General features: G+C 34.6%; 1 protein-coding gene across 6 annotated transcripts in view; it reads right to left on the bottom strand.

The window, feature by feature from the left end:
* DMXL1 (Dmx like 1) overlaps positions 1-16,055 on the bottom strand; it is a 131,846-nt gene that overhangs the window by 21,702 nt on the left and 94,089 nt on the right. For 4 of the 6 annotated variants that reach the window (XM_058539116.1, XM_058539068.1, XM_058539097.1 and 1 more), the window contains 4 exons: positions 13,171-13,233; positions 4,844-4,930; positions 2,111-2,232; positions 1,601-1,742 (listed from right to left, as the gene is read on the bottom strand). In XM_058539116.1, coding sequence (XP_058395099.1) covers positions 1,601-1,742; positions 2,111-2,232; positions 4,844-4,930; positions 13,171-13,233 — 414 coding nt within the window. The remainder of the gene's footprint in view (positions 1-1,600; positions 1,743-2,110; positions 2,233-4,843; positions 4,931-13,170; positions 13,234-16,055) is intronic. The other 2 variants (XM_058539078.1, XM_058539088.1) reach the window with 1 other exon arrangement.

Genomic DNA, 16,055 nt, shown 5'->3' with positions numbered 1-16,055 from the left:
TTGAATGATGTTTCAGAAAAGAGCAACTCTGCACGTTGTATACAGAACACAGGGAGTAAGTGCGGAAGCAGAGAGACCAGCAAGAAAGCCATTACAGGAAGAACTGTATTGTATTCTCTGAAACTGGAGTTGGAAAAAAAGTGCCTATTATTTATTTTCAGATACTTTGTATAGTCTCTTTAAGTTCCCATTTAAAAGAAGATAATAAAAGCAGGTTTTGCACATGAATTTTAATATATCTGTCAACTGGAAAAAAATTAACTAGTAATGACCAAGTCATTTCATTTGAATAATTACTAGATTGCTTTTCAAATTCTTCAATTTAATACTTAAAACACTGCTACCTGAAATCAATGAGTTAAGAGGAATGGAGGGCTTTAATACAAGCTCTACCACAAATCTGAGATAGTGACCTGAGTTAAATCACCTGACCTCTCTGGATCTCAAGCTTCATCTGAAGAATGGTAAGCAGGAGTATTATAACAGCTACAACAGAGATCTCAAAGAATAATAAGGTTATAAGAGCAGTAAAGAAACTGCATTAAGTACAAAATATTATCAGGTATTATTAAAAATGATTAAGCCTTTATTTAAACAATTATTCTTACTGACTACTGAAAAAAATTTTTTTGGCCAAGAAAAGAATTCTACAGGACTTAGGAAACTGAAAAAAAAAACCCTACCACCTAGAAAGCCACTAAAAGAGCTACTGCTGCTGGGTTTCTTTGATTCTGTGTACCCATTTCTACACCCTAAGTATCAATAAAGGAATCTTATAGAGGTATAAACATGGATTACATCTTAGGTAATCAGGGCTCAAGAAGATCATCCGTTACCACAGAAAAATTCTGTTTTACTTCATCTGCATATTATACTTTGCTTAAATTCTAAAAAATTTATATTGTTTTTGTTAAAAAAAGAATAATATATTTGTCTCAGCATTAAAAAGAGTCACACTTAATATAGTCACATTTGTTAGCTAATATCCAATAAAAGATATTATCTAGACTAGAGTTTAGCAAACCTTTTTTGTAAAGGACCAGATAATCAAGGTTTTGGGCTTTATGGGCATATGGTCTCTGTCTCAGATACTCAATTCTGCCATTGTAGCATGTAAGCATTCATAGACAAAATTTAAACAAACGACTGTGGCTATGTTGCAATAAAACTTTATTTATAGACACTGAAATTTGAATTTCATATAATTTTCATGTGTCACAAAGTACCATTCCTAATATTTTTTCAATCACTGAAAAACATAAACATCATTCTTAGCCTGTTGTCTACACAAAAACAGGTGGTGGGCAGGATTTGACCCATAAACCACAGCTTGCTGAGGCCTGATTTGGACCAGTAAGTTCTAAGTAATTATTACTTAAATTACAGCTCTTTGTATTTGAAATTATTATTAAAAAATTTTTTTGTTATCCTTTTCAAATGAAAACATACTATTCTTCATAATCAAAATTTTTACAATTTCTAGCAAGTACAACTTACTAAAAAGTTAAGAGTTAAAAAAAATGTTTAAATCATCCTTCTATCTGTTAAGCTAGAGAGAAAAATAGGACATTTATTCACAAATATTTTTAACTTTACATACCACAGATGCTCCTCTGCCAGTCTGCGTACTACCAAGCCATGGCATGTTGATTGGAGTGCCAGGATTGCTATGTGTATATGGGGTTGTACCTTGTACAGCTGTTAAATCATCACGAGCATGTATAACCAAGAAATCTTCTGACCTACAAAAGAATGTCAACCAGAATGAAAGCAACCCATCAGTTCTTCATTTCTTCTGTTATACCTGAAAGCTCTAAAATATGACTTTATATTTCCCTTTAAAATTAATTTTCTTCAGTTCTTAACTCCTATCTCATAGACAGTAACTTCATATGTGAACAATTTCAGATCCCTTCATTTAATTCTCTTCTAATCCTCAATTCCCTTCTTTAAAGCTCCTGTCACCCCTTCTTTACTCTTTAGCATATCAGCTTCTACTTTGCTTACAATCTAGGAAAATTCCTTTAAAAAAGCTTTTGAAAGTTATAGTTCTGTGAACATCATCATTCCTATTGCAATGTTACTGAAGAAAAACAAAGTATAACGATACCCTTTGGTTTCCATTTCTGTATCATCATCGACCCAAGCATATATCTGTGTAGCCAGAATCCCAGAAACATCCAGTTCTTGAACATCATGGCTTGAAGCAATTGCTATGCAGTTTCTATTTGCCTGAAAAATTAATCATACAGTAATTTTCAAGTAAAAAAGCACAACATATATATGGGCTACTTTTGAAAATGGAAACTACAAAATAGCCTCTAGAAATGATAACTTGAAGAACTTTAAGGCACAGACTATATACAGCATTCTCACAAATGAATATTTTAAATTAATTTTAATAATTAAATTTTGAGTGTAATAATCATCAGCCTGAGCTTGAAGATACGTTTATATGCTAAGAATTCAGGAGTATACAACAGGAAGCCAGCTATAAACAGTAAGGCATGTACCACTTTATTACTTCTCGCAGCACTATCTCTCTAGTCTGCTAGAATGGTACAACCTCCCTAACGTTTGCACAGTTCAGAAATGTGGTAAGACAAGTTGAAGAAGACAGGATCTCTGAAAGGTAGAAAAAGCTAAGGGAGATAAGAAACATCAAACTAAAGAAATAATGGTGAACTTTTCAAATAAGATAGTATCACTTTTACCTAAAGCCTTTCAATCCTAGGTAAGAAAAACAGAATTCGGGAAAGAGTCATAAAGAAAAGGTGTAGGGGTAGAAAAAGAATGGGGGAAGTATGCCAGAAGAAATCATAAATGAAAAGTTGGTCAGATTAAATGACATAAAATTTTAAACATCTATGAATTAAAAATGTGCATCTGTAAAACAGAAAATGGAAAGATACTGACAGCAAAGAGAAAATAGGATTAATATTTTCATTACGTAAAATGCTTATACAAACTAATACAAAAAAACTAAGACCCCAGAGATAAATGGAAAAAAGATAAAACTAGATTGCTGGGAGATAATTCTCCATGGGTCTCTCCATTTCTGCCTGTCTTATGAGTGAGTCACTGACTGTCCTTTGTTTCGCAGTATTATCTCCAGGATGTCTATATGGCTATAGTCTCTTCCTCTAGATCAAAGGGCAGGTATGCTTACTGTCCCTTAGAGAAGATTTGGGTTCCCTAAACTCAGCGCTCCTCGCTGTAATGCAACCCACTTTGTGTGCAGGTATCATCTGGCCCTCTCCCTGTCACTTTGTGGAAACTGTAGCTCAGAGAACCAGCGCAAAAATGCTGATATTCTGGCTACTGCTTTTGCTATTAGTAACAAATTGTGCTTTGTCTCTGGTCCAGGATTCTTGCGTCTTCTAACAGTACCCATTAAACTCATTAAACTGCAAAAGCTAATTTGTTAGCTTGAATGGAGTGGAAAAATCTCAGACCCTTCACGGTTCTTGACACAGACAATTCACAACTAAACAAACAGGAAAAAGTTCAATCTCATTGGCATTTTTAAATAATGCAACTTAAAGCAAAAGGTATTATTTCTCAGCTAAAAACTTAGCAAGGATGTAAAAAAACAGTAACAAATCTGGAGAAATAAAAATTAAACAAGCACACTCTTACACAGTGAATGGCAGACTTTGTATACGTAGATGATTGTTCATTACTAGTTACTGATATACATCCAAAAAAAGAAAAGAGAAAAGCTAGTTTGTTTTATAGCACAGAATATTCAAAATCATATTTTCTTCAGGGGAAGGAAGGTACTGGGGTTAGGTGTAGACATAATTTTGTATTTGTATTTAACATGAATACACCATATTACACAGATATTACAACATGAGAACTGCCTGGCTAAGGGGCTGATTCCAAACTTGCCTCCCTAGAACAGAACTTAGTCATTGTTCAGGGGTGTCTATGAGGGAAATGAGACAAAGGGCACAGGGAAAGATGAAGACAGAATGACAAAGAAGCCATCTAGGAGAAACCAAAGAAAAGACAGATATAGCAAAGGAAGATGGAAAATCAACCGGTGAAATGATTACTGAATGAGTAATACCATAGGATATATCTAAATAATATTTAAAAATTTTTTTAAAGTAGGAAATACATGAAAAAAGGATATATATATATATATATATACATATGTATATATATATATATACACACATACACATACACATACATACATACAGCCTTTAAGTTAATGGGAAAAAAGGAAACAAGAGTAACTAGAAGTCACTATAAACTTTGCAGTAAGGAAATTAAGAAAGATAGAAGGGCAAAATGATTACGACAAATTTCAACCTTGGACCACTGACCTAAGGCTACCTCTTCTGTGAGTAGCTTATAGACACTTCCAAGAAAGACCCTCAGTAGAAGTCTAATGAATACAAAGAAAACACTCTAGCTGGGCAGTCAAAGAAGGGAGAATTTTCTATAAGTCACATATAAGCTTAAATTTGATCTAATATTAAGAGCCAAATCCAACCGATTCACATAAGGAAAGCAGAAAACCTTTTCTTTGGATTAACTGTTATAATGTGTTGTATAAATTCTAAAAGCTATTGCATATATAAATACTTGATACTCCTCTCTATGTAGTAATAAAACATTATTTTATCTGCTATATATCTAAAATCAAATAAATTACCAAACAACAAAATCATTTTATAAAATAAAAAAATCTATTCAGATTACAATTTCAGAAGTGGGAAGTAGCTTTGGGAAAGAGAAATACTAATACTGAATAAACTGACAGAACAGGAGACATTCTCCAACTATGAATACTTAATAAGCAAAAAAAGAAAAATGTCTGTTTACTTACTTTATTAACAGCAAAGGCAGTAATGATATCAGATTCCTTATGAATAATTCTTGCTTTACCTCCAGGATAACCCAAATCTGCTTCTATCTAAATGGAGGGAAAGAAAATACAAAAATATAGCGATTTTAGGAGTAGAAAAAAAATATAAGCCAATTTGTCATTTAACGCATAAACTATTTTAAGAAACTTTAGATATTTCAAATCCAAAGGTACTATTTTACATGCTAAATATCCCTAAAACAAAATTTGACAAGGGCAATTTAAGTGTTTTCAAACTTGCTTTTTCACATATAAAAAGACAGTTGATTTAACATACAACTTCATTAACTGCTTATGTTCCCAAGATGCAATAAATTAACTCTAAAGGATCAAGACATTCTAATGACTAAAATAAGATTTGTTTACCACATTTATTTGTATTATAATCCTTTGATAATATATTATAAATATTAAAAGGTCAGATGGTAAATATTTTAGGTTGTGCAGACCATAGTGAGTCACTGTTGCATATTCTTCTTTTTTTAAATAACCTTTAAAAAATATAAAGACCCTTCTTCTTAGCTCATGGCTTACAGAAAAACAGGTCTGATACGGCAAGCTGAATAGAGTTCACTGACTTCTGGCCTAAAATAATTTATAGAAGAAAAACCTGAGACTCTGAAAGGCATAGCAATTTGCCCAAGTCAGTAATCACTTCAGCAGCTGAATGAACCATAATTCAAGGTACTTTAGATGAGGGAAATATATTTGACTGTCTGCTTACCCCAGAGAAGGTTATATAACACCTTTGAACTCAAAATAAAGAACTGTATAAAATCAACATTCACTAAAATAAACAGAGGTAAAAAGAGGAGGCAATTATTAAGAGTTGGGAATGATGGTTAATGCAGGATATTGTTTCATTTTATCCTCCCTAACCTTCAATCTTTAAATGGATTACTATAAAATGTCTCACAAATCACTGTGAAGTGCAGAAGTTACTAATTTGAAGTTACAATACAACATATTTACTTCTTGCAAAATTTAGATAAAAATATCACCAATGTCTGTCCATTGTTTGACCACAGAACTGAGTAGGGTTAGCAGTATTTTTAAAAATGGCAACTAAGATGACTGCTCACTTGCAAAGTTGAAAGAGACTTATAAGGTAACCAAGCTAAAATAACCCTATGCAAACAAAACTCATAGTCACTGGATGTAAAGATGTCAAATATATTCTAATCTAAAATGCAATTCGGTTACAAACACATACTATTTCAGTGTTTGCTAAGCATTATGGTTGATTTGAGGGTCAACTTCTTTATAAGGAAAAATCTTAGCTCTGGCTACAAGAGGCCCATTATCCAGTAAGAATGTATAAGTCAAATTCTGTAATTTTATGACAAAATTCCAACTTAGCTACCTATCTGCCTGGTATCTAAAGCATACTAAGTGCCCACTACTGGGTTTCGAAGAAATTGGAAATAGAGACAAATGGTATTTCCATGGAATAGAGGGATATGCTATTTGCTGGTAATGAGTAAGTGGATGGGGGGGAAACGTATCAGTTTCACCTGCAGGGCTTCTTCAAACTTGACACTTATTCAGAGGAAAGCTCCTGCAGGCATGAACTTTAAAAAAGCTTCTTCAGTGTGGGAATACATTCCTGTCCTCTCATTACCTCTTTTTTTTTTTTTTTTAATTTTTTGTTTATTGCACTAACATTGGTTTACAACATTGTATAAATTTCAGGTGTATATCATTATACTTCTATTTCTGCATAGATTACATCATGTTCACCACCCAAATACTAATTACAACCCATCACCATGTGCTGAATTATCCCTTTCGCCCTCCTCCCTCCCCCCTTTCCCTCTGGTAACCTCTTATTACCATTATCATTGTTTCTTAATGGGGGATACGTTCTGAGAAATGTGTCAGATGATTTTGTCATCGTGTGAACACCATAGAGTGTACTTACACAAACCTAGATGGTATAGTCTACTACACACCTAGGCTATATGGTACTAATCTTATGGGACCACCATTGTATATATGGTCCATCACTGACCAAAATGTCATTATGCAGTGCCTGACTGTAGTGTGGTCCCAAGATGACCTGTGTGAGAATCCACTGGAGGGGAGGAGAGGATGAATGGTGTTGAGCATCTCAAGAGCTTATGCATATTTAATTCTGAGAACAATTACAAATGGTAGGAGATGAAACTGGAGAAGTAGGCAGGGTTCAGCTTGCACAGGGCCTTAAAAGCCATAATAAAGAGTTCAGATTTTACTTTAAGGCTAGCAAAAACCATAATAAAGAGTTCAGATTTTACTTTAAGGCTAGGAAGCCATTGGAGGGTTTTGATAAGTCTGGATGTTATGAGGAAAAACATAAAGGGTATGAGAATGGCCACCAGGAAACCAGTTAAGAGGCTACTACAGTAGCTGAGATGAGAGGTAATGGTAGATTTGATTAGGGTAGTAGGACTGGTGGTAGTGATAAGTGGTTAGAATTAGGATAAATTTTGTTAATGGACTGAAATTGCAGTACGAGTAAAAGAGAGGAAGCAAGAATGACTCCCAGATTTCAGACCTGATAACTGGGTGAGTGAGGGTTCCATTTACTGAGACAAAAGTGAAGGAGAGAGTAAGGGGAAGACAGAAAATTCTGTGTCTTAACATTCAGGGGGAGGTAACTATTCGATTATGCATGCATGTTTGGAGTTCAGGAAATGAATGGGGCTAGAGAGATTAAAGAGTTATCAGTGTATGGATGACATCATGCCATGAGATAACCCAAAGAGAAAGTAAACACAAGGAAGAGAAAAGGTTAGAGAACTAAGTCCTGGGGCACCCAATATTTCCAGGATGGGAAAAAGAAAGGACAACTCAGGAGTGGGAAGTATCTTTGGGAAAGAGAAATACTGATACTGAATAAACTGAAAGAACAGGAGACATGCTCCAACTATGAATATTTGATCATCAAAGACGATGTTATAGAAACTAAGTAAAGCAAGAGTTTCAAGAAGGTGTCTGGGGTAAACAGTATCAAAGCATACTGAAAAGTTGAATTAGAAGAAGACGGAGAACTGACTCCTGAATTTAGCATACTGGAAGTCAGTGGTGACCCTGACTAGGAAATCTCAGTGGAGTGGGCTGAAGATAATACCTAACTAGATTAGAGAGACATGTGACATCTGGTGAATAAGTAAGGAAGTCCATTGGTGAAGATTCAGAGGCATTCAACTGAGTTGATAATGTTTCATTTCTTAAGCTAGGTGGTTCCTACACGGTGTTTGCAACATTACTCTTTCAGTCTTCTTGAATGACTTTATAGAAAATCTATAAATGAATTTTCCTAGACAGGGGATTAGAGAAATGGGGTGGTAGGTAGATTCAAAGGTAGATTTTTTGGTTTTCAATTGAAAGCAAGAAATAAAATATATTTGCTTATGCTGAGGAGAATAATCTAAGTAAGAGGTAAAAATTTATTTTGGAGGAGAGAGGGGGTTAATTACTGAGACAAAGTCCTTGGGTAGGTAAGAGCAGACAGGATCATTGCATGAGGAGAAGAATTTGGCCTTGGATAGAAGAACGACAGTTCATTTCTATTAGAGAAGGCAGAACAAAATATCTGCATATAGAGCAGAACTTAGATTTGGTGTTGGAAAGATCAGGCTAAATCTCTGTTGACTGCACTTATTTGACAGCAAAACAAGGTCATCTGTGAGAAGCAGTAAAGAAATATTGGAAGTTTGAGGAAAGAGGGAAAAAGTGGGGAGAATGGAAAAGAGAATGAAAAAACAAATTTACTACAGAGTAATTTATTATGATTGCACTGTAGTTTAATTTGGGATTTGTGGCTATAAACTTTAAGTAAGGTAAGCCCCGTGGCTTGTGCCTTTTCTGCATCCATGTTCAGCTATTGGGGTGCAGACAAAGAGTAGACAGAGAGCTGGGTTTAAACAGGTTTGGGAATTTTCAAGGCAAGTACAATGTAGAGAGAACAGGGCAAAAAGGTTGAGGATGTTTGCAAGGGATTGATCATAATGATGGATCATGAAATCTAAGCTGGGAAAGGAAGGAAGTGGGGACAGGATACGCTCAGCTAAAAATAGATACAAAATTTGCATGTGCTACGAACATAACTTAGTTTGCTAAGGGTCACACAACATAAAATCAAAGTAAAAAAAGATCACAATGGATATAGTCTTAAAGGTCTTCTTCACCTTACTATCTGTTAAATAAATTGAATTTGTAGATAAAAAACTCCAGACCCAAACAGTTTCTCTGGTGAATTCTACCAAATACTTAAGGAAGAAATAATACTAATCCTACACAAATTCTTCCAAAAAATTAAGGAGGAGTGAACACTTCCCAACTCATTCTATGAAGCCAGCATTAGTTTAAAACCAAAAAAAACTTCCCCCAAAACATTATAAGAAAACTGCAAACCAATATTCCTCATGAACATAGACGCAAAAATTCTTAAAAGTTTTAACAAATCAAATATGACTAGATATAAAAAAGATAACACATCCTGACAAAATGAGGCTTACTCTGGGAATGCAAGGTTGGTTTAACATCAAACAAATCTATCAACCTATTTAGCCATATTAACAGACTAAAAAAAGAAAACCAAACAATCATCTCATAGGAGCAAAAGAAAGCATCTGACAAAATCCAACATTCATTTCTGATTAAAAACCCTCAACAAGGCAGCTGGCCCCGTGGCGTAGCTGCTGGCAGCCTGGGTTCGGATCCTGGGCATGCACCGCTGCACCGCTTGTCAGGCCATGCTGTGGCGGCATCCCATATAAAGTGGAGGAAGATGGGAACAGATGTTGGCCCAGGGCCAGTCTTCCTCAGCAAAAAGAGGAGGACTGGCATGGATGTTATCTCAGGGCTCATCTTCCTCACACACACACACACACACACACACAAAAACCCTCAACAAGCTAGGAATAGAAAGAAACTTCGTCAGCCTTATCAAGGGCATCTAAAACAACCTTATAGATAACATCATACTTAATGACAAAAGACTGCATGCTTTCCCCCAAGATCAGGAACAAGATAAAAACGTCTATTTTCACCATTTCTATTCAGTACCGGACTGGAAGGTCTAGTCAGTGCAATAAGACAGTGGAGTATTAGCATTATTAAAGATAATTATTAAAGAAACAGAAATAAACCTACGCCTATATGTCAACTGATTTTTTAAAAGGAGGAAAAGGTGGGGCCGGCCCGGTGGCGCAAGTGGTTGGGTGCGCGCGTTCCGCTGCGGCGGCCCGGGGTTCGCTGGTTCGGATCCCGGGCACGCACCGACGCACTGCTTGGTAAGCCATGCTGTGGTGGCGTCCCATATAAAGTGGAGGAAGATAGGCACCGATGTTAGCCCAGGGCCGTCTTCCTCAGCAAAAAAGGAGGAGGATTGGCGGATGTTAGCTCAGGGCTGATCTCCTCACAAAAAAAAAAAAAAAAAAAAAAAAAAAGGAGGAAAAGGTAATTTAGTGGAGGAAAGGATAATCTTTTTAACAAAGAGTGTTGGGAAAAATTGACACTCAGATAAAAAGAAAAAGTAACTGTGATCCACACTATGCATCACATAAAAAAGTTAACTCAAAATGGGTCATAGACCTAATTGCAAAACTAAAACTATAAAACGTCTAGAGCAAAGCAGAAAATCTTTGTGACTTTAGGTTAGGCAAAGATTTCTTAGATATGACAACAAAAAGAAAATCCACTGACAGAAGTAATTTTGACAAGGTCCAATGTATCAATTAAGAACTTGTGCAGTTCAAGAGAAATTGTAAAGAGAGTGAAAATACAAGCAATAGACTAGGAGAAAATATTTGCAAATCACATATCTGATAAAGGACTTGTATTTAGAATATATAAAGAACGTTAAAACTAAATTAAGAAAACACACAACCCAATAAAAAATAGACACAACATTTGAAAAGACACTTCAACCAAAAAGTTATACAAATGGCAAATAAGCACACAATACAATGCTTAATGCAAATTAAAACCACAATGAACTACTACTATACACCTACTAGAATGGCTGAAATAAAAAGGCTGCCCATACCAAGTGTTGGTGAGGAAGTGAAGCAACTGGGATTTCATACACTGTCACCGAGAATGTAAAATGGTACTACCACCCTGGAAAAAACTTGAGCAGTTTCTTAAAAAGTTAACCAGGGGTGGGCCCGGTGGCGCAAGCAGTGAAGTGCGCACACTCTGCTGCGGGGGACCCGGGTTCACCTGTTCGGATCCTGGGTGCGCACCAACTCACTGCTTGGCAAGCTATGCTGTGGTGGCATCCCATATAAAGTGGAGGAAGATGGGCACGGATGTTAGCCCAGGGCCAGTCTTCCTCAGCAAAAAAAGAGGAGGATTGGCAGATGTTAGCACAGGGCTGATCGCTTCACCAATAAAAAAAAAGTTAACCATACACCTACAATATGACCCACTCATTCCACTCCCAGGCATTTACACAACAGAAATGAAAGCACATGCTCATACAAAGAGATTTGTGCATGAATATTATAAGTAACCTTATATGAAATAGCCCCAAAATGGAAACAGCTTAAGTGTTCATTAACAGGTAAATGGATAAAGAGATTGTGGTATAGCCATATAATAAATATGCCTCAGCAGTAAAAAGAAATGAACCACTAAAATACATAATACAAAGGAATTTCAAAATAATTATGCTAAGAGAAAGGACACAGAAAAAAAAAAAGACATATTGCCGGGCTGGCCCCGTGGCTTAGCGGTTAAGTGCTCGCGCTCCGCTGCTGGCGGCCCAGGTTCAGAACCCCGGGCGCGCACCGACACACTGCTTCTCCGGCCATGCTGAGGCCGTGTCCCACGTACAGCAACTAGAAGGATGTGCAGCTATGACATACAACTATCTACTGGGGCTTTGGGGGGAAAATAAATAAATAAATAAAATCTTAAAAAAAAAAAAAAAAAGACATATTGTATGATTCCATTTACATAAAATTCCATAAAATGCAAACTAATCTATAATATCAGGAAGCAGACTGGTATTTGCCTGGAAAGGAAGAGGGCAGAGGTGGGAAGGGAGGAATTAAAGTTTTTGGGGTGATGGATATATTCATTACCTTAATTATAGTGATGGCTTCACCAGCATATACATATGCTAAAATTGATCATACTCTACACTTTAACAAATATGTGCAGTTATATTAAGTCAAGTATACCTAACAAAGCTGTTTAAAATAAAATTGTAGCAGATGGCTTGGAAAGTTCTGGTCAAAAATGGTTTTGATGTTAACCAAACAGAATGACTGCCTTTTGATGTAGTGGGATGACTAGAGAAACATAACATTCTGATTATTAACATTTTATCAACAGTGTCAAAAGAAAAATCTTTGGCTAAGAATTCATGATACACTATAGACTGTGGTAATTAATGATTATTCAGGCAAGGAATATCGTTAACTGATTAAAAGTTTGAATTATATTCTCTCAAAACTCACAAGGCCATCAAAAATTTCCCAAGTTAAGTATGGATTGCACAAATTTATTTTGCCAAAGTTTTAGTTATAAAATACAGTTGACATAAAATCAGTCTTTTTAAAGAATTGCATAGAATTATTTCTCCTATTTTACCAAAAGATTCCTTTGGGAAAGAATAAGAGGTGGGAATTAGTAGCCTTAAAAAAAAATCTTTTGAGAAACTTTTTCCCCTAAAAATTACTCTGTTGAGATTGTCTTAAAATCAGAATATGAAACACATGAGTTAAATATCAACTTAGTAAAAGTCATATTTGAATGTGTGACCATAGAACATTCGGAAGTTATTTCATGATTGTACAAATTCTCATTCTTTGTGCGCTTGTTCTCAAGTAGCTTGAGTATTTAGGACACACAAAACAATGTGCTATATGTTATTTCTACCAGTAAAGTAAATGCTATATAACAGTATTTGATATATTTTAAGGAATTACTATCATAGGAGAGAAATTAAATTCAAAAATGATACTTGCAAAAATAGAACAATACTACAATACTTCTATAACTGCTATCGTAATTACATTTTATTAATAAGAACTTTAGTTGTGTTTACTCAGAAAAATTTGTAGCCAAAACAGGATACATTCAACTCCCTTTAAAATTGCATTCTCTTATTAACAAAACAGAAACAAGTTTTATGATTGCAACATTTAACTTGTTAAAATAAAAGAATAATTTGAGGGAATAGTAATTTAATTGCACTGAAAACAAAGTCCAGTCCAAAACTAAAATACAAACACTTTGTTTTTCTTGTTAAAGAATGCAATTTCTAATTTCAGTTGAATGATATTTTGTACCTTATTGATGTTTGGCTCCTCCATCATAGAATTTTTGATGGTTTCACAGTTGTCCTCTAATGACTTCATTAAGAAACAATAACCACATGACAAAGAGTAAAGATGAGATATAACATGCAAAATACTGGGGATATTTTTTTAAATTATATTTTTAATCAAAACTACTAGAAAATAACACTGGACTGAGTTATTATTTTTTAATCATACATCTCAAAAGAAGCATGTGTGGGGGTGCGTAGTTAGGGACTGAAGAAAATCTAATCCCTCATGACTCATTAACCACCACTACAAATTGTACTCTACCTCCTAGGACATTTTTACTCACTTCACTTATTTTGAAATGTTGACATTAAAGCAAGACTGAACCCAAAGTAGTTTATATTACAAATTTCAAAGCTACTGGTGCCAGTTAAAATCAAACCGTTCTCTTACACACTACTATGTCTCGTCTCCATTTTGATATCTCACGCCTTAGGAAAACCTCCTGATTAGAAAATTTTGATTTCTAGGTTTCTAATTCTCTCCTTCTATTGATTTAGCCAGAAACAGTCAATAAACTGCTTAGAGGCGCACATCCTTCTTAAAAGGGGACATTAGCTCTTGTTAAACAAAGTTGGTTCAAGACTTTTAGTTCTCAGAAAATGAAAGAAAATAGAAAAAGGAATTGGGGACAAAGATGACAGCTGTCAAGCATTTTTCTGTTGGGAATGATTCAGATACAGTCTGTTTGCAGCTATCTGTACTTAAGTTCCAAATAAGTACAAATAGGGAAGACCTATTTTAAAAATGCACGTACCATATAAACTACATTATATAGAAAAGGAAAAGATCTGAGGACACATCAGGATTTTAACGTCAGACGAAAAAAATTTCACTTTCAAACACATAAAGGAATAAAAAACAGCAGTACTCTCAAAACACTCTTCCTCATCTTCCATTCAAAATATAGGGCCAATCACATATCTACTTCCTAACCATCTGAAAAGTCACAGTGACTTATACTCAACTATTTAAGGATAATCATCATTTTATAAAAAAAAAGAGATGGAAGGTAATTTCGCTAATAGCAAAAAATAGGCCAGTCAACTTCCCAGTAAAGATTAAACAATTTTATAGTAACTCTATATAGTTAATACTCTGTTTAATTCCATTCAATCTACGTTTTACTATATAAAATTTTTCTTTTTATATTCCCTTTATCAAAATGCCACTATCTTTAAGCTATCACCATCAAGAATAAAACAGCAAAGCAGTAAAAATTAATTTCTAATAACTACCATTAATCATGCCAGGTTTTAAGTAAGTTAAATCTCCTGGTCAAAACACTACAAAAGGGTATTATACTCATTTTGCAGATAAAAAAACCTAAAATTCATAGAAAATATTTAGCTTACTGATAGTTATAAAGCTACTAGTCCAACATTCATGTTTTTGATAATTACAATATAAAAATAACTTTAAAATTTTCTTAAGATATTATAAAACTCCTAAGAAAACTAAGAATAAAATAACAGAGGAATTTAAAAGGTGTAGTTGTACTCAATTAGCCTATGATACCCCTCCTTATGTATTCTGGCTTGGTTACGATGCTCTATTGCATTAATCATTCTATTCCCTGATTCAACTAGACAATCTAGTGGTACAATAGTTTTTTGTTTTGTTTGTTTTGAGAACTATTTTATTTCCCTAATATACTAAATTTATCAGCAGTAGAGGAATGTTTTTATTTTTAAAATTATATTAATCAAATATGCCAATTTAAAAAAATGATTCTGTATTTGAAATTATTATGCCAAATTTGCATATTCATATTACAAGGTACATCAGAGAAACCAAAGAAGTAACAAGCACAGTAAACACACTTTTTATACAGAACAATGCAGCAGTGCTTTATACACTATTAACAGAAAGCTTTAACTTGTAATAAATTATTTTATGCAAAGATATATTTAAAATAAGAAACACTACCTCACCAGTAAACATATCCTAATTAGTCTGACACTTGTAATAAATTATTTTATGCAAAGATATATTTAAAATAAGAAACACTACCTCACCAGTAAACATATCCTAATTAGTCTGACACTCTTATCTAACTCTTATCTAGCATATTCATTTTTAATTTACCTAAAAATTTTCTTGAACTATTTTAACGTTAATTCATATACTAAATATTTAAGATATATCTTACATAAGGTTAAGCATAAGGTTAAAATATATTCATTTGTATTGTATCTATGTATCTATTGTTTGTCTAGATTTCGAAGTTATACTAAGGTACACATGTCAAAAGTCTTCTAAGGGGCCGACCCGGTGGCGCAAGCGGTTGGGTGCGCGCGCTCCGCTGCGGCGGCCCGGGGTTCGCTGGTTCGGATCCCGGGCGCGCACCGACGCACTGCTTGGCAAGCCATGCTGTGGCGGCGTCCCATATAAAGTGGAGGAAGATGGGCACGGATGTTAGCCCAGGGCTGTCTTCCTCAGCAAAAAAAGAGGAGGATTGGCGGATGTTAGCACAGGGCTGATCTCCTCACCAAAAAAAAAAAAAAAAAAAAAAAAAAAAAAGTCTTCTAAGTTGCAAGAACACTAGAACACTATATACTTTGTTTTCTGGCTTGGCTAATTCAAATATATTTACATAATCAGGCATATAGTAAATAACAGCAGGTACAATTGCCTCATAAATCAGTGCTTACACTGAGAGACAATAAGATATACATAATTTTCCTTTTTTTTCAATAAGGTTAGAGGCTATCTTGCTTTTTGGTCATTTGTCTATTAAGAAGCCATTCTATTTCCTTATTTCTCCAACTGAAATATCCTGTTTTTTCTTCCTACTTCAAAAACTGTGCAAAGCTTGCTTTCAGACTAGTGCAATGCTTCTCAAA

Source organism: Diceros bicornis, chromosome 1, assembly GCF_020826845.1.
Source record: "Diceros bicornis minor isolate mBicDic1 chromosome 1, mDicBic1.mat.cur, whole genome shotgun sequence".
Lineage (NCBI taxonomy): Eukaryota > Metazoa > Chordata > Mammalia > Perissodactyla > Rhinocerotidae > Diceros > Diceros bicornis.
The sequence above is the reverse complement of the archived record's forward strand: the minus strand, read 5'-3'. Positions and strand labels throughout refer to the sequence as shown.